The 26,106-nt window shown below is 48.6% G+C and overlaps 1 protein-coding gene across 2 annotated transcripts in view; it reads left to right on the top strand.

Annotated features, from left to right (window-relative positions):
- The window catches only part of RPRD2 (regulation of nuclear pre-mRNA domain containing 2), a 469,322-nt gene that overhangs the window by 224,287 nt on the left and 218,929 nt on the right, over positions 1-26,106 (top strand). For both annotated transcript variants that reach the window (XM_078669938.1, XM_078669937.1), the window contains exon 8: positions 43-841. In XM_078669938.1, coding sequence (XP_078526064.1) covers positions 43-841 — 799 coding nt within the window. The remainder of the gene's footprint in view (positions 1-42; positions 842-26,106) is intronic.

The following is a 26,106-nucleotide window of genomic DNA, read 5'->3' on the forward strand; positions in this document are numbered from 1 at the left end:
ATCAACCAATATGAAACTGAAAAAGCTTTTTCTTTCCACTAGGCTTATACAACATTTGCTAACAGAGTTAGCAACCTGAAAAAGAAACTTGATCAGTTAAAAGCTACCCTGCCAGATCCAGAAGAATCTCCGGTGCCTTCACCAACAATGGATGCACCTTCTCCAGCAGGTTCAGACTCTCCTTTTCCTGGACTAGATGAAGAGTCTCTTTCACCTATGTTGGAGCCTAAGAAGTCTGTTCCGTCAAAGCCGGCAGTTGATCAACACAAGGAGTCTGTGCCAGAAAAACGTGACAAGCCTGTTGTAGATTGTGCAGAACCTTTTGGGGTCAGTCCCAAGCCTGCGACAGTCCGTGCTGAAGCAGAAACAGTCCATGCTGCGACAGTTTCGAATCCTGCCAAAACAACTGCAGTTGGTAAAGAGTCTGCCGCAGTGCGTACTGAACCTTCTGCAATTCATGCAAAACCTCCCCCAGTTTGTGTGCAGCCACCAGCAGTTTGTGCAGAGCTTGCCATAGGTCAATCCACCCCAGCAGCTGCAGTTCGTGTGGAACCTTCTACAGTTCATACTGAGTCTGCTGCAGCCCATTCTAGGTCTGGCACAGTTCAGACTTCCATGCCAGGTGTAAACAATCATTCCAAGTCTACTACAGTGAATAGTTCTAAACCTGCTACAGTACAAAGTGCTGAGTCTTCTGCATCCTCTGTTCATAATAAAGAACCTTCCATGGTTCATCTAACCAAGCCCGACATAGATTATTGCAGTGAGCCAGCGGCAGATAATCGCAACGTAGAGGATATGGAACTTTCCGATGTTGATGAAGACTCCGCAGAAATCATTGGTATGTTCCTCTGCGTACTTTTTAAATCCACACACCTTTATTATCTTTAAAAAGAAAAATGCAGGCTTCAGTTTCTGTTATCTACTGTTGGCCTCATGTTTGCACAGGAGATGATTCAAGAGCCAAAAGTACAATACTGCACATTTGGGGGAAAAGTGTACTTCATATGTTTAGTTCCCAATACTTTGTGCTTCTTGGTGTTTTTATTTTGTTTTTGTTTTTACTCTCGGTGCCTGGAGTAGTTTCTTACCTGTAACTCCAGTTCTGTAGTAGGGGTATCTCTGTTATAGTCATAATCTAGTGAATAGTCCCGCCCATGTGCGTGGACCCCGGAGCAATCAAAAATAATCTCTTAAATTGTCCTCATTGCAGTCCTGCATAGACACTTAAGAGAAAATTAAAGACAATAATGCAGCCTATACCTGTAAGGCTACACTGTTCAGTACCTCAACTAGAAATGCAAAGGATATTCCACCAATATCACATTAAACACAGTCTGTTAAGTTTCACCCATAGAGACATTTCCCCTTCACAAAATCCTTGGAATGATAGAGAGGAAGGGATGGACAGACAAGCCCCCATGGGCTGCCATTATGTGTCTGGAAAAGGGATACCGTGCCTTTAAGGAACACTCCAGAGACCCTCTGTATCCCATGATGCACAGCAAACTCCTTTTACTTTCAGTTCTTTTTGAAGGTGTGTAAAGAAAGGCCTGTAGCATACATTACAGTACCATTTTTCCGCCGGGGAGAAGGACGGGCGCTTATGACTATAACAGAGATACCCCTACTACAGAACTGGAGTTACAGGTAAGAAACTACTCCTTCTGTAGTAGGGGATCTCTGTGTATAGTCAGAATCTAGTGAATAGAATGGCAAGCCCATCCCAACAAAATAACCGGCGGTGGAGAAAAAGACAACACCACTACTGTGCAAACAGATTTCTTAATGAAGCCTGCCCAACCTGAGCATCTGCTCTGGCATCAGAGTCCAGACAGTAATGCTTAGCAAAGGTATGGACCGTCTTCCACGTGGCAGCCCTGCAGATCTCTGCAATGGGAACATTACGTAGCAAAGCCGTTGTAGCCGCTTTGCCCCTGGTGGAATGAGCCTTAGGCTTACCTCCTAAGGTCTTATTCGCCTTCTGGTAACATAACTGGATACAGGACACAATCCATCTAGAGATGGATTGCTTCGAGGTAGCAAGACCAGTCCTGACCGACCCATAGTTGACAAACAGTTGGTCTAACCCACGAATGTCTTTGGTCTTATCCAAGTCGAATTTCAACACCCTTCTGACATCCAGGGAATGGAGAGACCTTTCCGCTGGAGTGGAAGGATTCTGGAAAAATCACCTTAGGAAGGAACTTGGGGTGAGTACGCATCACAACCTTAGAAGCATGAAAAACAGTGTAAGGTTCCCGGCAACACAATGCCTGAATTTCACTCAACCTGCGGGCCAATGTAATGGCCACAAGGAACGCCGCCTTCCATGACAGGTGCTGCAGTGAAGCCTTGTGAATAGGCTCGAAAGGTTCCTTCATCAACCTGGACAGAACCACGTTCAGCTCCCATGATGGTGAAGGACGTGGAACAGGCGGGAACACCTTCTTCAATCCTTCCAAAAAATCCTTTATCACAGGAATCTGGAAGAAGGACGTCTGCGTAGGATATTTCCTGTATGGAGTCAATGCTGCGAGGTGAACCTTAATGTTATGTTACTGTAGTTTTGTATAGCGCAAATCATCACTGGTCTATAAGCGCTTTTCCAAAAGAAAGGAACACAACACATAGCTATCGGTAACGCCCCCCTATCCAGTTGGCCATTTACGCTGGGGGTATCGTCTTTTTAAACAAGTACGTTTTTAACGCCTTTCTAAAGGGTAGCAGCATTGCCTCCTCTTGCAGAGATGCTGGAAGCTCGTTCCAGATTTGAGGGAGGAGGACCGACAGAGCTCTCCCTCCCTTCGATTTAAGATTGAATCTCAAAGGGGTTAGTTTGCAGGTTTCAGAAGAGCGCAAAGTTCTGCCAGGCACATACTTCCTCAGACGATCTTTGATGTATTTGGGAGCCTCTCCATAGATAGCTTTGTGGGCTATACAGAGGCATTTGAATTGCACTCTGTGCTCAATGGGCAGCCAGTGCAGCCTCTGGAGAAGTGGTGTCGCTCGTGTGCTCCGTGGTAATGAGGAAATCAGCCTGGCCGCATCATTCTGGACCACCTGTAATTTCTTCAGGAGCTTTCGAGGGAGCCCCAGATAAAGAGCGTTTCCATAATCCAACCTCGAGATGATTGTGGCAGACACAATAGTGTGTAGAGTCGAGGTGGATAGAATGGGAACAAGTCTTCGCAGCTGCCTTAGTAGACCTACACACAAGCCTACAACCGCATGGACTTGGGGAGCCATTGACAGATCTGCGTCAATTTTTAGGCCTAGGCTCTTTACTGCTCTTCCTGGGATTGGTACCTCCCCGAGTTCGGGAGGCCAGAAGAGCTCACACCAGGGGCTTTCTTGATTTGATATGATAAGTACCTCAGTTTTGTCTGGGTTAACTTTCAGGAGGTTGTTTGCCATCCAGCCAACCGTAAACCTAAGGTTTTTCACTGAGTCCTGTGCCTGACTGGTATTGTCCAAATGAACCAGCAGTTGTGTATCATCTGCTTAGTTAAAGATCTGACAGTTTCTGTGCATTAGTTCCTCCACTAAAGGTTGTAAATAGATGTTAAATAGAAGTGGGGACAGTGCCGAGCCCTGAGGAACGCCACAAGTCACCCCACTAGCAGAGGATAGTTGATCTTCCATTTGCACTCTCTGAGTCCGGCCTGTGAGGAAAGATTTAAGCCATTTAAAAGCTTGCCCTGTTATTCCCAGTTTCGCTACACGGTTCAGCAGGATGGCATGGAAGAAAAATTAAGTCCAGACTGAGCTAAATGCAGAAGGTATGGCAGGATGATATCTTCCTTGCAGGTTGTCGGATCATAGCTCTTAGACGTGCACCAGATGCAGAATCTCTTCCACTTGTAAGCGTAAGAAGTCCTAGTGGAAGGCCTCTTAGCCTCCTTCAATATGTCCATGCAATCCTCAGGAAGATTCAAGTGGCCATATTGCACTATCTCAGGAGCCATGCTGCCAAACTCAACGATGAGAGGTTGGGGTGCACCATCTGCCCCCCGAACTTCGTGATAAGGTCCGGCCGACACGGCAGCCGCCGGTGAGGTAGGAGCGACCGGTGAAGCAGGTCCGTGAATCACCACTGTCTGGGCCATTCCGTAGCAATGAGGATCATCCGCGCTCTGGACTGGGACAGCTTGATGAGCACCGCCGGAATCGGGGGAATTGGTGGAAAAGCGTACAAAAAGCTGTTGGACCAGCTGATCCATAACGCGTTCCCCCGAGTCGCCGGCTGGTAATACCTTGAAGAGAAGTCGCGGCATTTTCTGTTTTCGGCGGTGGCGAACGGATTTACGTCTGGAGTTCCCCAGATGGCGAAGATGTCGTCGAGCACCTCGTCGATTATGACCCATTCGTGGTTTTCTTGGATCAACCTGCTAAGGGCGTCCGCTTGAACATTCTGCACACCTGGCAGATGAGTCGCCGTTCTCGTCAGTCCTCTGGCTAGCAGTCCGTTCCAGATCGCCTGCGCTTCCTGTGAGTGTGCGCGATCTTGAGCCCCCCTGCTTGTTGAGATAATACATTGTGGTCGTATTGTCCGTCTGCACAAGCAAGGAGTTGGTCTGAAAGGACGGATGAAAGGCCTTTAGTGCCAAGTGAACAGCTCTGAGTTCCAGGAAATTGATGTGATACGTGGACTCTGTAGATGGTCTGAATGTGCTCCCCAGCCCTGGAGAGACGCATCCGTCACAATAGTTTGAGTGGGGATGTCCTTGTGGAAAGGAACCCCTCTGAGGGGATTCTCTGCTGAGCACCACCATCTCAGGGACTGTTGGGCATGACGAGACAACTGGATCCTGTCATCCCAGCACCCTTTCCTCTGGTCCCACTGATCCTCCAAGCATTCCTCCAACGGTCTCATGTGGAGGCGCGCATGTGGAGTGAGGAAGATGCAAGAGGCCATTGACCCCAATAGAGAAGACACCGTCCTCACTGTTGTAGATGGAATAGCTATGAGAGCATGAGCCTTCCGAAGGATCGATAAGCGTCTCTCCTCCGAAGGAGACACGCTTGCTGACAGCGTATTGATGGAAGCTCCCAAGTACTGCAGGCACTGGACAGGAATCGGGACAGACTTGGACATGTTTATGTGCAACCCCAGCTGGCTCAACAGAACAGCTGTCTTGTTGAAGTGCAGTTGCGCTTCCTGGAAGGTGGAGGCTTTGATCAACCAGTCGTCCAGGTACGGGTTGACAAACACCTTGTTCTTTCGCAGGTGCGCTGCCACCACAGCCATACATTTACAAAATGTCCTGTGTGCAGACTTCAGTCCAGACGGTAGTACGGTGTACTGATAGTGATTGGTGCCGACGAGGAAGCGCAGGAACTTCCGGTGTTTCTGTGCAATGGGCACATGGAAGTACGCATCTTGCAGATCTATCGCGCAAAGCCAGTCTCCCCTTTGTAGCTGAGGATTGATCTGGTGCAAAGACAGCATGCAAAACATTTCCCTGCAAATCCATTTGTTTGCTTGCCGCAAATCCAGAATGCGCCTGAACTCGTTCTTGTCCTTCTTCTGTACTAGGAAGAAACGTGAGTAAAGGCCCTTTCCCCTTTGAGACAGAGGGACGTCTTCTATAGCCCTTTTTCTTAACAGGGTATCGGCCTCTGCCTGGAGCTCGGGCAGTCGTAACTGCGAGCAAACCGGTGGAATTGCTGGATGCGGGCTGGTGAAACGAAGACTGTATCCATTGCAAACAATATTCAGCACCCACTTGTCCTGAGTAATTTTTCTTCACTCTGCCAAGTAATGTTGGATGCTTCACCCCACCGGAGCGGGTAACGGATGAGGCGGGAAGTAGCACCTCAGGGCCTAGACCCGGCCGGGCCTTTGGGCGTCGAGGAGGACTGATGGTCGCCTCTGCCCCTCTGTCGTTTCTGGAAAGGCCGCATCTGGTACTGCTGCTGATGTTATTGCTGGCCAGTTTGACGACCTTGCCTTCTGCCCTGGGCACCATAACGCCTCTGGAAGGGGCGGAAAGTCTTCTTCTGCTCCTTCGGCTTCTCTAACCCGACAGCAGCCAGGGTTTCGGCCTCCGCCTTCATGCGGGCCATCTCCTTATCAGCGTGTTTTCCAAACAATGTCGCTCCAGAGTCCGAAAAGGTTAAAAGACCTCTATAATCGAACAACTGACCCAATCTTTCTATCCCACATCTTGCCCAACCATGTGCTATAGAGTCATGAAATATATCCGGGAGACATGGATTACTCCATGAATTAAAGTATTCATGGTTAATGAGATCTTCAAAAGAAAGCTTTGAGTAGTTTAAGATTTGATCCCAAATGAGGACCATGTCCCTGATGGTCTTAAATCGGACTCTTTTGTAATAATTGGGATCATTAACCCTGTATAAGAACATTCTAGTATCTATACCAAGAGCCATAAAGAGTCCAAGATATGAATGTTTATCAATTAGCAAGCTTTGTAAACGCCCAGTAAATGCTGCCCAAAAATAAAGTTTCCCGAAACGTTGTATCGGGAATGGAGCAGAATACACAGTAGCGTATATCAATTTAGCTTGCGGGTTTATATACAGAGCCTGAATCAAATTAATAAATCGATTGGGTAGTCATTATTTTTTTTATTTTTTTATTAATTGAAGAAAGCAAGAGTGAGAAGTGGACATATCTGGTATCATACAACAAAACACAGTACGGAGGGGAACAGGCAGAAAGATTGAAGCAATACATCTCAGTTAAGCAATTACTAAGACATTAACACTAGCGAAAATTTGGCAGGAGCAATGACATAACAATCCACCACCCCGCAAGGCTGAGGCCCTCAGAGCCTGTCCACCCACAAAATCAGGATATTTAAAAAGGAGCCCATGACACCCAGAAATGAAAAACAGCACAGCTCAGGATAATTCACCCACATCTCGTATAAGAAGAGAAAAAGGTAGGAAAAGAAAAAGGCCATAGAAACAAAAATAAGAACAAGCATTTGCAATGCAATAGGTCTCGCATCTGTGAGAGTTTAAGCTATTGGCATTGTAAATGACAATGCCTTTTATTTATGTGTTTTGAAAACCAACACATATGTAAAAAGCTTTGTCATTTCTAATGCCAATACCCTAAACTCTTGCAAATGCGAGAGCATTTTCATAGTAGCCGAGCTTTCCACCAAAGGGAGCTCCAGGTTTATGGGAGCTCTCCATGTGGCCTACAATCAGCTATATTGGGTGGGTGAAAACATTGAGAACAATAATAAGAAGCAGAAAAGCTGGACCATCAGCTCCCTTTACCGATCTTTGTAAAGACATCCTGGAAGTGCATAGCATTGTCGGTATCGGTAACCAAGGTTTTAGTACAGTGAACCATATGAACTGATTCATCTGTACGGCCATGGGAGACAGTAGGGTATGCCTTTGGTTAAGAATGTAAGGATAGAGTACAGGGGCCTGATGCCCCTACTACCCTGTGTTCTAGCAAATCATGGCACCACTTTCTGTTGTTGATGAAAACTTTTAGTGTATGAACGGAATTAAAACTCCATACCATTCTATTTTTGGCCTCTCTGCGGAGACAGCCAAAGGAGTGGCGGGTTTAACTTGAGTGACCTTATTTCACCTTGTGCGGTCTTAGCGTGCTCAATGTAAAGGAAACATAGCAATAAGTGTTACCAAAAACACACCAGCATGAGATGGGTACCACGGAAAACGGCTGCAATATCACAGTCCAGATGACAGTGCACACACGTTAATGGAAGTGGCTCTGCGCTGCCCCTTGCCTCCCTCAACACTAACCCCATAGATGGCTTCTGGGATCAAAGGTCAGACTGAACTGACGTGGCCACTGCAGCATCCCGCAGGCTGGTTCTCTGCAGAGGACAGGTGGAGAGGCAGTGGAGCACCTGCACCTGGCAGTGCCGACACCCAGCTGAGTGGAGGGGGCATGACATTTTTATTGCAGGGAAAGGTAAATGACGGACAGGACCCTGGCTTAAGATCTGCGTCCTTGGCTGGGCTTAGGTAGCGGCTGTGGTCATGGACGAATCGGGTACTAGTTGTCTCTCTGTTTGGAGAAGTGAGGTGCCAGGGAATGATGGTACAGTCAAATTGAATGAACCTGCTAGACTAAAATCAAACTGTGGAGGTCTGGGTGATTCCCTAGTCAAAATAAACTGCAGAGTAACAGGCACTGAGGTCCCACACTGGGTGTAGAGTGGATGAGGCGGTGCACCCCGATGCCCTCATATATTTGTCGATGAGTGCAGATTCTAAAGCATACATCCAGGACAGAGCACATTCCACAGTAGCATCTCTCGGGTGTGCTGAAGTACATCCTCCCACCTGCCATGCCTGTCCCCTCACATCACACCCTGGCACATCTGGACACTAGCGTGGTTGGGGCAGGGGGGAAGAATTGGAGGAGGTAGTGGAGCCCAGAAGCAGTGCATAAAGTGGGAAGGAAAAGGTGTTTCAAAAAGAGGGACGTGTACAATTGGTAAAACTTCTTTCCAAGAGGTGTAACTGCTCAAATTAAGTTTAAAGCTTAAAGATGTGACATACAACCCTGTGATTCACAAAGGTTGTTCCTGTAGAAAGACCAGACGCTCTGACGGTGTATCCAAAATTGTTGGCGTCCTGTGCAATCCCTAAGGAACCACGTGCACTTTTAAACCCGTTGCAGCGGAACACCATGATGCTTCGGCTGTAGTCTCGGTTTTGAATCAAATCGGCAACAACGCACAACGCACGACGTGGCATCTAGCGGCTTTCTTTAAATTAGGAGCCCATACCGCTTTTAAACAGAACACACAAAAACACAGGATGTTCGTACCTTAACAAGCTGCGCACCCGACACACGCTATTGAATTTGCGCCACGTCTCAGCATTACCTAAATATATTTTGGACCTGTTTCTACGTACCGGAGGCCCTGCAATTTCACTTAAAAGGAGTTAAAAAGACCTAAGTAGAAGGATACAAATTAAACCTCAAAGGGATAGTGTGATAGGCCTACATCCCAAAAAGAAACTTAGGCGAAGGAAATCTTGAGTGACAACTATCATAAATAAAAGAATATTTAACTGAAGTTTCCTGCCCCTCATTTGTGGATACAGTTTAAAATACAGCCGTCCTGCAGTCTAAATCTTTAGAGAACAGCACTGGCCTTGTACTACGGTACAACTTTCGAAAATTGGATGGTTAAAGTCCCGATGAAGGCATAGTGTATGCCGAAACGCGTCGACCGGATGCCACCTAACCTCCTCTCTTTTAACTAAAAAAACATTTTATGAATACAAATGTATCATTCTAGATCTTTTTATCAAAAATGATCAATGTACTGTTTTACATTTAATCCTTTTTTTATCAAATTAAAAATGTATATGTTTTTGAAACTGCACTAGTTTGTTTGTTCTATCTATTGGTTGTTGCTTTATTATATGCCTGGGATTGTTATTTCATACACATCCTCCCACCTGCCATGCCTGTCCCCTCACATCACACCCTGGCACATCTGGACACTAGCGTGGTTGGGGCAGGGGGGAAGAATTGGAGGAGGTAGTGGAGCCCAGAAGCAGTGCATAAAGTGGGAAGGAAAAGGTGTTTCAAAAAGAGGGACGTGTACAATTGGTAAAACTTCTTTCCAAGAGGTGTAACTGCTCAAATTAAGTTTAAAGCTTAAAGATGTGACATACAACCCTGTGATTCACATAGTGAGACCCCTGACCTGTGTTTAAGTGCCTCTCAAGGCATGGTATTTAGACATTTGACACAACATAGGCCTAAACCTAGTCAGATAGTTTCCAATACTCGTTAGCAGCATCAGATAGATGAGTAACAATTATTTAATTGTGAATAATTTGAGTAGAAAATGGTTCAGTTCTGAAAATAGGAGACTGTGAATTAAACATTGCTAATATCTATGGAAGTCGAAGTGTCCTATTCCATTCATGCCCGTTCTCTTCATGTCATTTTTCTAGGTAAGATACTTACACCCTATTTTTTCTGACAAACCCATCACCTAAATAGGTGCATATCTCACACTTCATCCTCTTCATCACTGTCCTTCCTCCCTGCCCTTCTCCATTCACTTCCTTGCATCATCTCCCCTTTGTCATGCCGTCTGGCGCACGAGCCCACCCTCTCCTGACCTGTGTGAAATGCTTTTTCTGTCCCTTTGGCATTGTCAATCTTTCAATAGCTGTGTGCCTCCGTCGCACACTTTCACATAAAATTATAATTGGGACATATGTGAACATCAATGTGAGCATTAGTGAGAGGCGAAGGATTGGATGGGAATGTAATCTGAACACATTTATGGCTTACTGAGAGGCAGAGTAAGAAACCTTGCATTACCTCATATTCAACCACAGAGCTCTCAATCGTGCCCAGTCATGAACCCCCCCCCCCCCCCCCCCCCCCACACACACACAATCTGAACTTACCCAAACGCCCCGAGACGACTCGTTTCACAGCTCTATGCAAGAGTCCCATGCTGCGCGTCTCGGTCTCGTCCCCTCCCCTCAGGTAGCTAGCAACCCTTTTCGGGCCGAGGTAAGCTTGTATGGACATCATTTATAAGAGTGCTCTATTCACAATATGTTTACAAGACGACAGTTACTCTGTAGCATGGCAAGAGGGCAGTGTTGTGAACTGGAGAGACAACATGGGTTTAGACCTACATGCTGTTATACCTCTTCTTTATGGTTGTCTTTAAACACTATACAGTTCAGAAGTGGTACGACTGAGAGAATAAGAAATAAGGAAAGGTGGTGAAGGGGTTATGTGGAAGGGAAACTGCACACTGACATGGTTAGCTGAGTGAGTGTGCGATAGTTTCCTCTGAAGGGACATGTGAGAGAGGACCAGCAGCTCTGCAGCACTCTGATGTGAGGGGAAGCACAGAACGATTTTTCGCCCAAAAACCAAACACTTGCACCATCTCACTATTTACACGTATGAGGTGATGCTTTGCAGCTTATAGGATTTGCAATGGTTGATGAACAAAAGTGCACAGTAAGCAAAGTTTGCTACTGTCAAGTTTGCAACGATTACTTAAAACGTTGCCTCGCTTGGAACTTCATGAATTGTTTGGCTGGAGGTGCATTCAAGGCCCAGGCCAGCTACCACAAATACAATATTACAGCAATTTAGGAAAACTCCCAGAAGTAGTTATCTGAACGGGGTAAGTAGCGCTTGAGCCGACCATACGCAGGGAATCGCCATGTGTTTATGCTTGCTGAGGAATTCTATAATTCTCTGATCACGCAAGGTGTCCACAGTTAACCTGAAGTTTTATCCTCAAAATTTACTCAGATGTGTTTAGTCTTGGCTCTCAGCAGACCTAACACATTTATACAGGTAGAAGAGAGAGACTCCATCCAAAAGGAGCTAAATGCATTTTACTGTGGGGGCCAGGGGCAAGGGGTCGGAGTGGATGAGTGTGTGAATAATGCACGCTATGCTGAGCAGGGAGGGGTGGTCGCCTCCACTTTACAAAGAGCCTAGAAATTCTCAGCACACACAAGAGATTTAGATAGGATGAAAGGCGGAGCTAGTTAAAGCCCTTGGAGTGTTTGGGGTCACATGCCTTGGGGGTGTCTTCAGGGCTGCTGGCAGGGGTCTGCCAGCGCCCACAGCTGGTGCCACCTGTCCTGACTGCTCAAGGGCAGCACACACGAGGGGCGACGGAACCACGTGGCATCTGGGTGCCAGCGCGTGGGGGGGGGGGGGCAGAGGGTCCGGAGCCCACCCTCCCCCTCTCACCCCCACACAACGGCGCAGAGGAGCTCCTGCACTCTACACAAGACCCATGCCCCCCCCCCCCCCCCCCCCTGGTCGAAGTGCAACTCTGATGCTGTGTGCACAAATGGGGAGACGGGGGGCGGAGTCAAAGGCGTGGCGATGAAAACTAAGTGTTTTGTAACTTATTTTATTTATTCACCTTCCGGTAACTACATGTAAAAACAAAAAGCCCTGGAAGCCCAGCGTGAATGACGAAATAAAGACAGGCAGCGTAATCTGGGAAACGCACCGAGGCGCGTTATGAAACCTCGATTAGTGAATGCGCCGCAGAGGTCTGTCTGTCTGTGAGTGACAGAACCACAGACCCGAGCCCTGGCCGCTGCAGCGGAGGACAGCGACTTACACTACTTCAAACCTGCATTACACACAGGATGAGAAAGGCTGCTACAACATGTTAAACAAGTCCTAAAATGAGTTCGGGTTATGAGATCGCGGCTCAGCTGCTTCGCCAGAGAGACAGGAGATTGGAAACGCGCGCTCGCGGCCGGCTCCGATCGCTTTCCTGAGCATGCGCGTGACAGTCTCCTGGGAAGCAGACCCGGTAACTATAGTATCGCGCCTGCGCGATGCATATGGCTTTGCCATATGCATCGCAGGCGCGAGACCTAAAAAACAAAAGACCCCATCCCCCCACCCTGCACCCCTGCAGATGGCTACAGCCCAACCCCACTAGCAGTGTGCCTGTCGCCCCAGCTAACTAATCCCTAAAAGTAGGAAAAAAGTGGAGGAGGAGAATCTCCATAAGGGCCCCCGCCCCCCCACCCCTCCCCCCTCCCCCAGCCAGAACCAAACATCCCCATAATAAACACAAAACTCTATAGGCAAGCATAGCTAAAAACGAAATAGGGGAAACCGTAAACACCACCCTGCCTCCCGCCAACACAATGGCAACTGAACCCAGTTCCAAAAACCTATGGTGCCAAACCCCGACAGTCAGTCTCAGCCTTGACCCTTCTGGTCAATCATACAGGCCCCTTCCAAACAGACTGTCTCGTCCGCAGGATAGTCAAAATGTGAAAATGGTTCAGGAAAGTTCAGTGTGGGTCGAGGCAAAGTTATAAGGTCCCTAGAAGTTCCATTGGTGACAACGGTGACCCTCATCGATATAAGCACTCTGCGTTTTTGTCCCTGTAAGGATATTGAAGACTTCGAGGAGGGATAAGACACCGAACCATTCCACAGAAAGTTCCGAGCACGAGCGTCTGGTAGGGGAGCGACAATGAGAACCAGCTCGGAAGGCGATGTTGAAGGGCTTGGCGATCCACAAGGCACGTCGAGTACACGATCATCGGCCATCACTTTAGAATGAAGCTCCGACACCTCTCGTGGCACAGGGCCCATCGCTGCTACGGGGACTGCCGTGGGTGATATGGACTGATCAGGATATTGAGACGGTGTAGGGTCCGGTCCCAGTTGGCCGATGCTGTGTGCAGTTGCAATCAATTTCCGGACAATGGACTCCACCTGGGAATGGAAAGCCCAGAGCGCTGCCAATACAGATCGTATCGACGGTTCAGACTCAGCCCGTCCCATGAAACCTTGTTCCGAGACATCCATGTTCCCGTCCCCCCAAGTCCCGGCTTTCCCCGGAGGAATCTAGTAATTATCCAGTATTATGGGTGTCTTTCATAGATTCACATGCCTGAATCATTCCCCGTCGTCGAGATGGGAGCCCCGGTAATAGAAAAGTAATGTCCTATAGACATACATAGAGAAAAATAGGCCTAAGGGCCTTGCCTTAGTAGCCTATCTATGTCCTTTTGTAAAAAGGACCAAATTTCCAAAGGTAGCCAATCAGCTACCACCTCCCTCTAGGACCTTCCTGCCAGGAGCCTCAGTCTCTCAGATTTTCTACCGCACGTTGTGCTAGGGAGTCCCCACCTGAGCTCTCCTCAGGTTTCTTCAAACTCTCTCCTTTTCTTCAAAAAACTTGGATTATACTTCAACTATGGCTGAACACCAGAAAAAAGGACTCTTCAGAGCCTGCTCTTCTTGTGGCAAGAAGAGACTGCACGTCGACGACAAGCATGAGACTTGCCTCTACTGCCTCTACCCTGACCATACAGTAAAGGACTGCAGGGTATGTAGAACATTCTCTACCAAAACACTTAAGGATAGAGAAGGCAGACTGCTCCTCTGGTTAAACAGACTCAAAACCAGAGATGATGAGGTGCTCTCCTCGGAGGGCAGTGAAATGGCTTCAGTTTCCTCAAAACTGTCCTTAAAAAGGCCAAGGGAGGCTTCCCCTGGCCATTCAGACGTCCCTCACAAAAAGACTGCTTCGAAGTCTTCAGAGGCAAGATCTGACACGTCTGTGAAGGATGCTGCAACCTTCAGAAAGCCATCGCAGTCCTAGTCGTCTACTTCCACGACATTCTCTTCAAGAAAAACGAACTATGTCTCCACATCGACGACGACCGTCTCGACGACGGTGGCATCGTCAGCCTTGACTTCAACGACGACGACCACCCACTCGTCGACGACGGGTAAGCTAATATCGTCGATTGTACTTATAAAGAAACAACAATCATTTGTCAAAACTCCGTCGTCATTACCGTCGACGTCGACAAAACAGAAAACACCGACATCGTCGACGAGAATTCAGTCGACGTCCACCGCATCGTCGACGAAGACACCGACGACGGTAGGAGCACCGCCGACGACGAATGCACCGTCGACGGCTACTACGCCGCCGACGACTAAACTGCCGTCGACGACCACATCGACGGCGAAAGTACCGTCGACGACGGCGAAGGCACCGTCGACGACCGCGTCGACGAAGACATCGTCGACGGCCGCACCGTCGACGACCGTCCCGTCGACGACAACTTCATCGGCGAAGGGACACTCGACGCTTGAAAAACGATCGACGTCGATACCGTCGACGGCACCGACGACGACCTCGTCGACGACGACCTCATCGACGCCATGGAAAAAAGCGGAGTTAGTTCCATCAAAAAAGGTCACTATTACGCCCGAATTAACATCACCCAGTAGGGTTCAATCACTGCTCCCTTCTCACATACTACAAGAAGAAGAATCAGATGATGAACAATTCGAACAAGCTACTAGCCCGTCAGATCTCAATGTCAAATGCCAGAGTACTGACGATGACGGAGATGATGTTATTATTACGGAGGACACTGTTCAGACTCAGGTACATACTCGAGTCACTCCAATGATCGTATTGCCGGCTGAGATTGTTAATGATCTTCAATTCCTGATCACAGACTATAAAAAACGATTCCCAGAATCGTCGGCGACCCCTTCACATGACAATTCTCAAGACTCTTCCAAACAGCAAAGATCACCAAGGACAAGACCAGCGCCTTTGGTTATTCCTCAAGATAGTGAACAGGTTCACAACATCCAATCCTCTGATGATGACGAACCTCCTGAGGAAGGTGAGGTTAGAGATGACCTCTCTCAAAACAGAGATGATGAGGATTACGTTGCTCATTCTCCGGCCACACCAGAACCCAGCACGTCAGACTCTCCACCAGTGGATATCGGTGGATTCCACAATTTAATAGAGAGAGCGCCACTAGATTTCACATGGCAATGGAAACAAAAGTAACGGATTGTTTCTTGTATGACTTTAAAGACCCCATAAGGAAGGAGGCAAGGTCCATTCCCATAATAGAGCACATCTGGGAACAGGGGCTACAACTCATGCAAACACCTGCATCTGTTTCCATAGTGGTCCCTAGACTGGATAAAAAATATAGAGCTCCGTCAACGGCACCCACTTGCTTTAATTCACATCCAAAACCAGATTCGGTCGTCACTCAAGCCGCCCAGAAGAACTCCAGAAACCCATCCTCGCCACTGTCAGCACCACCAGACAAGGAGGGCAGGAAATTAGATGGCATAGGCAAACGCTTCTCCACAACGTCAGCCATGACGGTCAAAGTGGCCAACGCCATTGCTCTGCTAGGCAGATACAATAGGCAACTATGGGAGGATATTGCTCCATATCTCACGCACGTACCTGACAACTTGAAAGATGAGGTCCAGGCACTCCTTCATGAAGGTCAAATGTCAGCATCAGAAATCATAGATTCAGCTGTCGATGTCGCCATGACAGGCTTCAGACAGCTTGCAGGCGCCGCAGTTTTGCGCAGACAAGGATGGCTCAAAGCGACGTCCTTCAGACAAGAGGTACAAACCAAAGTTGTAGATATGCCCTATGACGGACAACAACTATTTGGAGCTAAAATAGATGAAGCCTTGCAAACGATAAAGAAAGACACCGATACTGCAAGGGCTCTCGGGACTTTACAATTCAGAAACCAGTCCTTTCGAGGGCACAGAGGAAGAGGACAATCCACATACAGAGGATCCTATCAAGGCAAATCCACATACTCATACAATCAAAATCGCTCACAATATCCGCAGCGACAGCAACAACAAAGTCGTCGGACCTCCTACGGGAGATCGAACTTCAGGGGCAAATCTCAAAAGAAAACGGCTGGCGGAAGACAATGACCATTTCCCGCAGCCAGTCCCCCCACCGTCCTGTCCGCTCAAAATTGGTGGCAAGCTGACACATTTCCTCCACAATTGGAAATTGATTACGACGGATCGATGGGTACTACAATTAATTCAACACGGTCACACCTTGGAATTCAACTCCATCCCACCGTTAACTCCTCCTCACAAACATCATCACAAACACCTTCGTATGTTACTGAAGGAAATCTCTTCCATGATAAAAAAGGGAGCAATAGGGCGAGTCCCATCAGCTCAAAAGGGAAAGGGATTTTATTCCCGCTTCTTTTTAATCCAACAGAAAAAGAAGAAATGGAGGCCCATTCTAGATCTCAGGGCGCTCAATGCCTTCCTGAAAAGCCAATCGTTTCGAATGGTGACTATCCAGGAAATCTTAGGCTCCCTGGAGGAAGGAGACTTTATGACATCTTTGGACCTGCAAGATGCATATTACCATGTCCCAATACACAGACGGCACAAAAAATTCCTACGATTCGAAGTAGCAGGTCTCCACTACCAATTTTGTGTCCTCCCATTTGGCCTCAAATCAGCGCCTCGCATTTTTACAAAGTGCCTGGCTCCTGTGGCAGCTTACTTGAGACAACAGAATCACCAGGTCTTCCCCTACCTGGACGACTGGCTGGTGAAAGCACCGTCTCTCTCAGACGCGCAGCTGTCTTCCAACGCCTGTCTCGATATTTTCCGGAACCTAGGTTTGACTCTCAACTTCGAAAAATCTACTTTACAACCCACCAGGATAATAACATTCCTGGGGGCCACTATAAACACCATTTCCTCCAAAGCTTTCCCGTCTCAGGAAAGAAAAAGCAAACTGATGACTCTAGCTACCGCAATATCTTCAAAACAAACCATCAAAGTAAGGATTTTCAAATCTCTTCTAGGGATGATGTCTTCCTGCATTCTACTCATCCCTCACTGTCGGCTCAGAATGCGCCCCCTTCAGGAGGCCCTGACCAAACAGTGGACCCAATGTACAGATTCCTTCGAGGATCACATAGTCATCACTCGACAAATATCCGAGACGCTGGGTTGGTGGATGAAGCACAAGAACCTGTCCAAAGGTCTCACATTCTTGTTACCAGAAACTCCACACGTCATAACGACGGACGCATCTCTCGAAGGATGGGGTGCAGTCCTTCAAGACTTGCAAATCAGCGGCAGATGGTCGGAGCAAGAGAAGGCTCTGCATATCAACCTCCTAGAACTACGTGCAGTCCTTCACTCCCTTCAGGCATTCCTCCCTCGCATCAAAAATTCAGCAGTGCTAGTGAGGACGGACAACACGACCACAATGCACTACTTAAACAAGCAGGGAGGGACACGCTCGCTGACGCTGTCTCGCGAATCACAAAAAATTTGGAACTGGCTACTGCTCAACAACATCACATTAACATCAGAGTATGTCCCAGGAAAAGACAACGTCATAGCAGACGCCCTCAGCAGACAGAGGTCAATGTCCCACGAATGGGAACTGAACCAACAAGTTCTAGACAACATCTTCTCGGCATGGGGAAAACCACAAATAGACCTCTTCGCCACCAAGGAGAACAAAAAATGCCACAGCTTCGCAAGTTGGCATCCCCAACAGAGGTCATTAGGAAATGCATTTTCCATCGCATGGCGCAACGTGTTTGCGTACGCCTTTCCGCCATTTCCCCTGATAAGCAGAGTCATCCGGAAAATGAAAATGGAGCATTGCACATTGATTCTCATTGCCCCATACTGGCCGAGACAACATTGGTTCGCGGACCTCCGTCGCCTCTCAGTCCGACCTTCCATCCAACTGCCTCAACATCCCTCTCTACTCTCGATGTCCACAGGCCAGATACTCCACCCGAATCTGAAATCTCTCAGATTATCGGCTTGGCTCCTGAGTACCGAGAATTCTGTCACCTAAGCATCCCGCAGGAGTGCAAGGAAATCCTAGCTAAAGCAAGAGCAGTTAGCACGAACAAAACTTATTCCTTGAAATGGAAACGATTTTGTATTTGGTGTAAAGACAACAATATACACCCTTTCAGGATCACTCCAGAGCAGATACTGCCTTATCTCCTACATCTGGCCCAAACAGGTCTTGCGCATGCTTCCATCAGGGTACACCTGGCAGCAATCTCACGCTTCACAAGGTCTTCAAAAGGTCCTTCACTATGGTCCAACAGACTGATAAAACAGTTTCTTAAAGGGCTTTACAGATCTTTCCCTAGACCAAGGCGAATACCACCAACGTGGCACCTGAATATTGTACTCAATCAATTAATGAAACATCCATTTGAACCTATCCATAGGGCTGATATCAAATACATTTCTTGGAAAACTGCACTTCTTTTAGCTTTAACATCAGCCAGAAGGGTCAGCGAGTTGCAAGCTCTTTCGATACAGGATCCTTTCTTGCAATTTAGAGAAGACAGAGTCATTTTAAGAACCAACCCTCGTTTCATTCCTAAAGTCCCCTCGGACTTCCATCTCAATGAACCGCTTGTGCTTCGCTCATTCTTCCCGAACCCAGGCACAGTGGCTGAAAGATCTCTTCACTCTTTGGACATTAAGAGATGTCTAAAATTTTACCTGGACAAAACGACAGCTTTCAGAAAGACAAAACAACTTTTCGTTGCCTTCAGCAGGCCGAGAAAAGGCATGCCACTCTCTAAACAATCCATTTCCAGATGGATATCGGCAGCAATTGCATTTTGTCATGACAAAGCCGGACGTCCATTACATTCCTCAGTCCGAGCACATTCCACGAGAGCTGTGTCCACATCGGCGGCACTATTCGCTGGTGTACCGATTCTGGACATCTGCAGAGCGGCCACCTGGAAATCGCCGCACACCTTTACCAGACACTACTGCCTGGACACGGAACTGATGCAGGATGCAGCTGTGGGCCAAGCTGTACTTCGCCATCTATTCCAGTAAGATGAGCCTTCCTACTTCCCACCGTCCTGCAATGGTATGCACATTTATTTACTTTACTCTTTATATTACTGATGGTATCTAGTCACACGATATGTATTATCTCAGACTGTTCTATTCCATCGCATATGTGCATAATGTATTGCTTGCTATTCTGATTTAGGCATGTGAATCTATGAAAGACACCCATAATACTGGATAAGAAATGCGTTACTTACCTGTAACAGCAGTTATCCAGTATTGGTGTCTTTCATAGATTCACATGCAACCCTCCCACCTCCCCAGGAAGGGCTCATCTCTCTCTACAGAGCATGTGTTACGTCTACCTAGCTTGGTGCGTACGAAAATCTGAGAGACTGAGGCTCCTGGCAGGAAGGTTCTAGAGGGAGGTGGTAGCTGATTGGCTACCTTTGGAAATTTGGTCCTTTTTACAAAAGGACATAGATAGGCTACTAAGGCAAGGCCCTTAGGCCTATTTTTCTCTATGTATGTCTATAGGACATTACTTTTCTATTACCGGGGCTCCCATCTCGACGACGGGGAATGATTCAGGCATGTGAATCTATGAAAGACACCAATACTGGATAACTGCTGTTACAGGTAAGTAACGCATTTCTTCTGGGACGGGCTGTCGCAGATGGAGACCAGGAACTTATCGCGGTCGAGGTTCCGGCGCCAAGCGGAGACCCCGACCCGGAAAACACCGGCGGGGGTGAGACTGGGTCTCTGGGCCAGGGACCCACACCCTCAGCGCACTGTTGTGCCCCGTCAACCCTCCATCGATTGAATGCTAGAGAAACAACCGCCGTCAAAATCGGGCTCGAAATTTTTTTCACATCCAAGGACCGGACCCTGATGGTCACCCACAGCTGTTGTTGTTCAACTGGAACCCGGCTGGGCCAGTACTTGAGTCCCCGGCTCACAAGCTGGTGTAGGCCCAAAATCAAAACTCGACGTAACTTCGTCCAGAAAGCTGGTAAAAATCCCGGGATTGCACCAAAATGGAACGTAGCGATTCACACACCCGGAGGCAGGGTGGAAAGTCAGGATTTGTAACAGGATTATCCGGCGGGGGACAGAGGTCGGCGGAGCCAGGAGCCTATGCGGCCATCTTGGTTGCAAGCGTAGCTCCTCCCCTCTAAGAGATTATTTTTGAATGCTCCGGGGTCCACGCACATGGGCGGGACTATTCACTAGATTATGACTATACATAGAGATCCCCTACTACAGAAGTTAACCTTCATCTGATGCTCACCATCAACTACTAGAATCTTTGCAATGGGTTTAGCAGGATCCCAATACACCTTTAAACACATTTAAAAAATGGAGGTAATTTAAATAGAGCGAGAAAACCTCCTGTTTTTATGTTTCAAAACGACCAGACGCTGCACTTGTAGATAGGTGCTGCCCACTCAATACAACCAGCTGTGCATCTCCCTCAAAAGGCTGGTTGGAGTAAGTCCTACAGTTGCTTTTTGCTCCACTGTAGCTCTGACTTTGTCTGTTTGCAAACGTTCTGCTCTAAATTGTGTTCTACTTTGCTTAATGCCGATTGGATTTTTAAATTGCTCGCTTTCTTAAACGATTGTCCCAAGCTTGGTGGTGAGGTTAGGGGTAGGTGAAATGCTGCTTCTTTGTTTCCCTTTTTGTTAACTGACCACTTTAATGTGTACAATTTTGAGCACGATAAACAACGCAAGACAGTAACATTTAAGATTCTCAAAGATCTAAAAAGATGCTGTCTTAAGTCTAGTTTTAAATTTTCCCCATGATCTATCATCACTAAGCGTCTACATTATTACCCTTTAACCATAATAAAGCATCCTCTTTTCGAAGTCTTTTGGGGGGGGGGGGGGGGGGGGGTTGGTGTACCGACCACCATTTTCGAATTATACCCCTTAGCTTGACATTGACATAAATATGATTGATGGGCTGTATGCAGTGACCAATGCGCATCTAGAATCTGGATTGACTTAAAGCTATACTGTCCTAGTTATGTGCTCCGTCAGGCAAGTCATTGACATAGAGCACCTGTCGATGTTGGCATAGTGTTCTACTTTGAGGTTACCTGGTCGATTATATTCTGTCTTTTCAAACTCCTAAATCTAAGAATCTCCATTACAAAGAGCTCGGGAGGAATGTATTTAAGCACATGGGTTTCTAGTGCTTTATACTTTCTACTCATTTCTTTCTCACTGGCTAATCCTGATCTTTTGAATACAGTAGGCAATTTATATACTAAACTGATTGGTTTAGATTCCTCACTTCCTCACAATTGCTTTTTTTATTCTGAACTTCATTCTCAACCTCATGTTTACACTTTTCATACCAATCACACCTGACTCCTTGAAATCTACTCGCTTTGGCGAGTCAGATTTTATCAGGGCAAGCTATTTTTAGCGCCTACTGGCCTGTTCTGGCGAGCTAGCAAAGAACAGGCGTTCTGTTCACTAAAAGTGAATGAGCAATAAAGATGGCTTTAAATCTTTTAATCTTGTCACGTTTGCTCTGTTAAAGACGAGGGTAAAATGTCAGTTTGTCTCCTTGCACTTTGCTGCTTATTTTATCGTGAAGGCTGGTGTTTAATTTATTTTCTCTGACTGCAAAGTTAGAGGATTGTATAAGGGTCTCTAACATTTTCTGTAATAAGATCTACTTTTGTTAAATGAAAATCACACAGTGCTACTAATAGTAGTGAAGTAATGGTGACCACCTCTTCTAAGGTTGCCAGCAGTGATAACATCAGTGCATTAAGCAGGATGGCCATCAGTAAAGTAAAAAAAAAATATCAATTTTGAATGCCTCTATATGGGTAATGCATAAAAGCCATAGATGCAATCCCCCAGGCACCAAGATAATAATAAGAGGAATAAATCTCTCCAACCCAAATAACCGCTTTAAATACATTTTGAAAAGCCAACCTTTTTTCTCCAAACATCAGCTTGTGAGTTATGAAAATACACAGATCTGAAAGACACGTTAGTGATAGATTCCTTACCTTAGAATATCCCAAGGCGTCAGACTGGATCTGGAAAATTTTTCGTCCGCAGTACCCCTGCGCATTGTGCGACTCTGTGTCCGTCGCAGGTGTTGTATGGGCTGAGATGACGTCACGGAGACTACTTAGGCGCCACCTATTTGTGCTGACGTTTTTTCTTTCCTTTTCCGCGCCAGCAAGCGCAGATCTGTTTAGAGCACGTACCCTAGTCACTTTTAGACTAACTTTTTTGAGACTTTTGTCTGTTTGTTTTGAGTCTTTGACTCATAGTGCCACATAGGCATGCCTAGGTTTAAATCCTGCGGGGCCTGTCGCCGTACGATGTCGGTGGCCGACCCCTATGTAGTCTGTCTCTACTGTCTGGAGCGTTACCATGACCCCGGTCATTTTCCGACTGTCTGGCCATGGCTCCGAAGGCTTTGCGGTAGCAGTCCAGAAAGCTGCTGGAGGCCCGGCAGTCGTCTCTGCGCTGTTCGAGCTCGAGAGACGGACAGCGGAGCCATCACCATCGCTCTTCGGGGTCGAAGTTTTCACACTCTGAATCGGGTAAGAGACGTCATAAGAAAAAGTCAAAGAAGCGTTTGTGCTCTCAGACGTCCCCCTGTCGGTCTCTGGATGAGGGGGCCAGGGGTACCTCCCCCGCGGCTCCGTTGGAGCCTGTGAGTCCCACGGCCTACTTTTCTTGCTGCCATGGACCGCCTTTCAGGGCTCGGGCTACCGGGGGCGCACCTTCGGGCCCCGTGGTCTCAGCTGAGGGTCCTTCCTTGCCGCCGGCTCTGCTGCCGGCTCCTGCGCCACAAGGTCCTCCGCCAGCAGCTCCGGGCCACCAGACGCCACCTGGGGCTCCATTCCCGGCACCGCAATGGGTCCCGTACGTCCTACCTCTGCCCTTGCCCGGCTTTCTGGACAATTTTGCTCCGGGTTGGGACCCTAATTGGGACATGGAGCTGGATCAGTGCCTACCGGCGCTGTTGGACCATTTGTATTCCCCGGTCCCTGCCGGCCGCAGCAGCCTGTACCACGGGCAGTGTAGGAGGGGGACGACTGGGAAGGGTCTGAACAGGAGTGGGCGGAGGAGTCATAGGATGCAGGTAGTCTTGACCTCTCCTCTGAGCCTGGTTTGTTTTCTGTCTCCTCCTGCTGTCATGGAGGAGGGCGCCACATATACTGTGGTGCTCCATAGAGCAGCTGAGGCCCTTGACCTTGATCTGCCTACTGTCACTCTCACAACCAACCTCCTCACTGAAGTTCTTCAGGCGGCAATCTCTATGGAGCCGCTGCTTCCGTTCAATGAGGCATTAACAGATGTTTTGATGGGCATCTGGTCTAGACCAGCCACAGGGATTCCAGTGGATAAGAACGTGGCCAGGTGTCATCGCCCGGCACCGGGTGACCCTGCCTTTTTATCAAACCACCCAACTCCGAAGAGCTTGGTTATCCAGGCCTCCACTTCCCAAAGCGCATTCCCTACTGCCCCGCCGGATAAGTAATCCAAGAAGCTGGAGCAGTTTGGCAAGAAATTGTTTTCCTCTGCCAGCTTGGGGCTGTGGTTGGTGAACACCGAATGCCTCCTGGGCCTCTACTCTCACGCTGTGTGGGAAACAATGGCGCAGACGTTGCCTCAGTGTCCCGGGGAGGTTCGGGCAGTACTTTCCCAAGCTATTGCTGAGGGGAAAGACGCTGCAAAGTTTGTCATCCGGTGTGGGCTGGACATCAGACTCTCTGGGTAGGGCGATCTTCACGACAGTGGCCCTCCGTCGCCACGCCTGGTTGCGGTCCACGGGGTTTTCATGGGACGTTCAGAGTTCCCTCATGGACATGCCCTTTGATGGTACTCGCCTGGTTGGCGATAAGGCAGACAGTGCGCTGGAGCATTTTAAGGACTCTCTGGCTACGGCCAAGTCCATTGGTCTCTCCACCACGCGCCCGGCCACATCTGCTTTTATTTCCTTCGTGGCCACAGAAGGGGCACCCCAACACGTTCGGTCAGCCAGAAGTTTGCGCAGAACCAACCTCCGTGCGGCCGCAGACATGATTGCTGCTGTGGTAGCACAGGGGGCCAGCGTGCGGGTCAGTCCACCTCTGCTCCCCCAGCATCCGCCTCAAAGCCTTCCTAGTCTGAGCTTTGGGGTGCACCCCACGCCGGTGGCTGGCAGGATTCAACATCACCTCCCCCACTGGCGTTCTGTCACCTCGGACAGGTGGGTGCTGCAAATCGTCCGAAGGGGCTACTCCCTCCCCTTCGAGTCTGCCCCCCCAGCAATGCCACCTCAGTTCCACCGCATGTCGGGGGATCACTTTGCGCTTCTCCAACAGGAAGTCACGGCCCTCTTGGCCAAGGGGGCCATCGAGCGCGTTCCTGGGCCAGAAGTAGGATGTGGTTGTTATTCCCACTACTATCTGGTCCCCAAAAAGGAGAAAGGGGGCCTGCGCCCCATCTTGGACCTCAAGAACGTCAATCGCTTCCTTCGGAAGGAGAAGTTCAAGATGTTGACTCAGGCTCAATTCTTGACTGCCCTGGAGACTGGATGGTAGCGTTGGACTTGCAGGACGCATATTTTCATATCCCGTCCTGCTGCCCCACCGGCGTTACCTGCGGTTACACGGTAGGCCAAGAGCACTTTCAGTTTGCTGTGATCCCCTTCGGCCTTACCAGTGCCCCTTGGGTGTTCACGAAAGTGAAGGCGGTGGTCGTAGCTCATCTGCGCAGATCAGGGGTTTCAGTCTTCCCCTATCTCGACGACTGGCTGTTAAAGGCGGGCTCGCCCCAGGCAGTGGTCTCCCACCTCCAGACTACGGCCGACCTCCTGCATTTGCTGGGGTTCTCTATCAACATGGCCAAAGTCGCACCGGAGTCCCTCTCAGAAGCTCCCCTTCATCGGAGCGGTTCTGGATTCAACGCGGTTTCAGGGTTATCCTCCCGAGCAGCGAGTCCGGGATATTCAGGCTGTGATTCCGATCTTTCAGCCTCTATCCCGGGTTTTGGTCAGGATAACCCTCTGGCTCATGGGCCTGATGGCGTCCTGCATCCTGCTAGTGCAACATGCTAGATGGCATATGCAGACTCTGCAGTTGGGACCTGAAGTTCCAGTGGCCACAGCATCAGGGCAACCTGTCCGATCATGTCCAGATCTCGGAGGGCACTGCACGACATTTGCAGTGGAGGCTCACGAATTGTGATTGGGTTAATGGCAGATCCCTCTCCCTTCCCCAACCGGAGCGCACACTGGCGACGAATGCGTCCCTCCTGGGATGTGGTGGCCACTTGGGAGAGGCGGATATCAGAGGCCTCTGGTCTACGGCGGAGTCCCGGCTCCATATCAACCTTTTGGAGCTTCGGGCAATCCGATTTGCACTGAAAGCATACCTTCCCTCTTTCCGGGGAAGTTTAGTGCAGGACCACACCACCGCCATGTGGTATTGCAACAAACAGGGTGAGGTGGGGTCGTGGACCCTATTTCAGGAGGCTCTGCTCCTCTGAACATGGCTGGAAAATCAAGGCATTACCTTGGTGGTTCAACACCTGGCAGGTTCTCTGAACGCCAGGGCGGACGAACTCAGCCGCCGATGCATGATGGATCACGAATGGTGTCTTTACTCGGACGTGGTGCAAGGTATCTTTCTGCAGTGTAGAGAGCCTTGGTTAGATCTATTCGCCACCAAAGAGAACGTGCAATGTCATCAGTTCTGCGTGTTGGAATTTCCAAGGCGGCACGGCACGCGCTCGGCGATGCTTTTTGTCGCAAGTGGAGCTGTGGTCTATTGTACGCCTTTCCGCCTGTACCACTTTTGCCCAGAGTGCTGAAGAAGATTTGGCGCGACCGGGCCCAAGTCATCCTTGTGGCTCCGGATTGGGCACAAAGATGCTGGTATCCCGAGCTGCTCAGCATGGCGATCGATCCCTCGATCCGACTGCCTC

The sequence above is a fragment of the Lissotriton helveticus genome, chromosome 12, assembly GCF_964261635.1.
Source record: "Lissotriton helveticus chromosome 12, aLisHel1.1, whole genome shotgun sequence".
In the NCBI taxonomy this organism is placed as follows: Eukaryota; Metazoa; Chordata; class Amphibia; order Caudata; family Salamandridae; genus Lissotriton; species Lissotriton helveticus.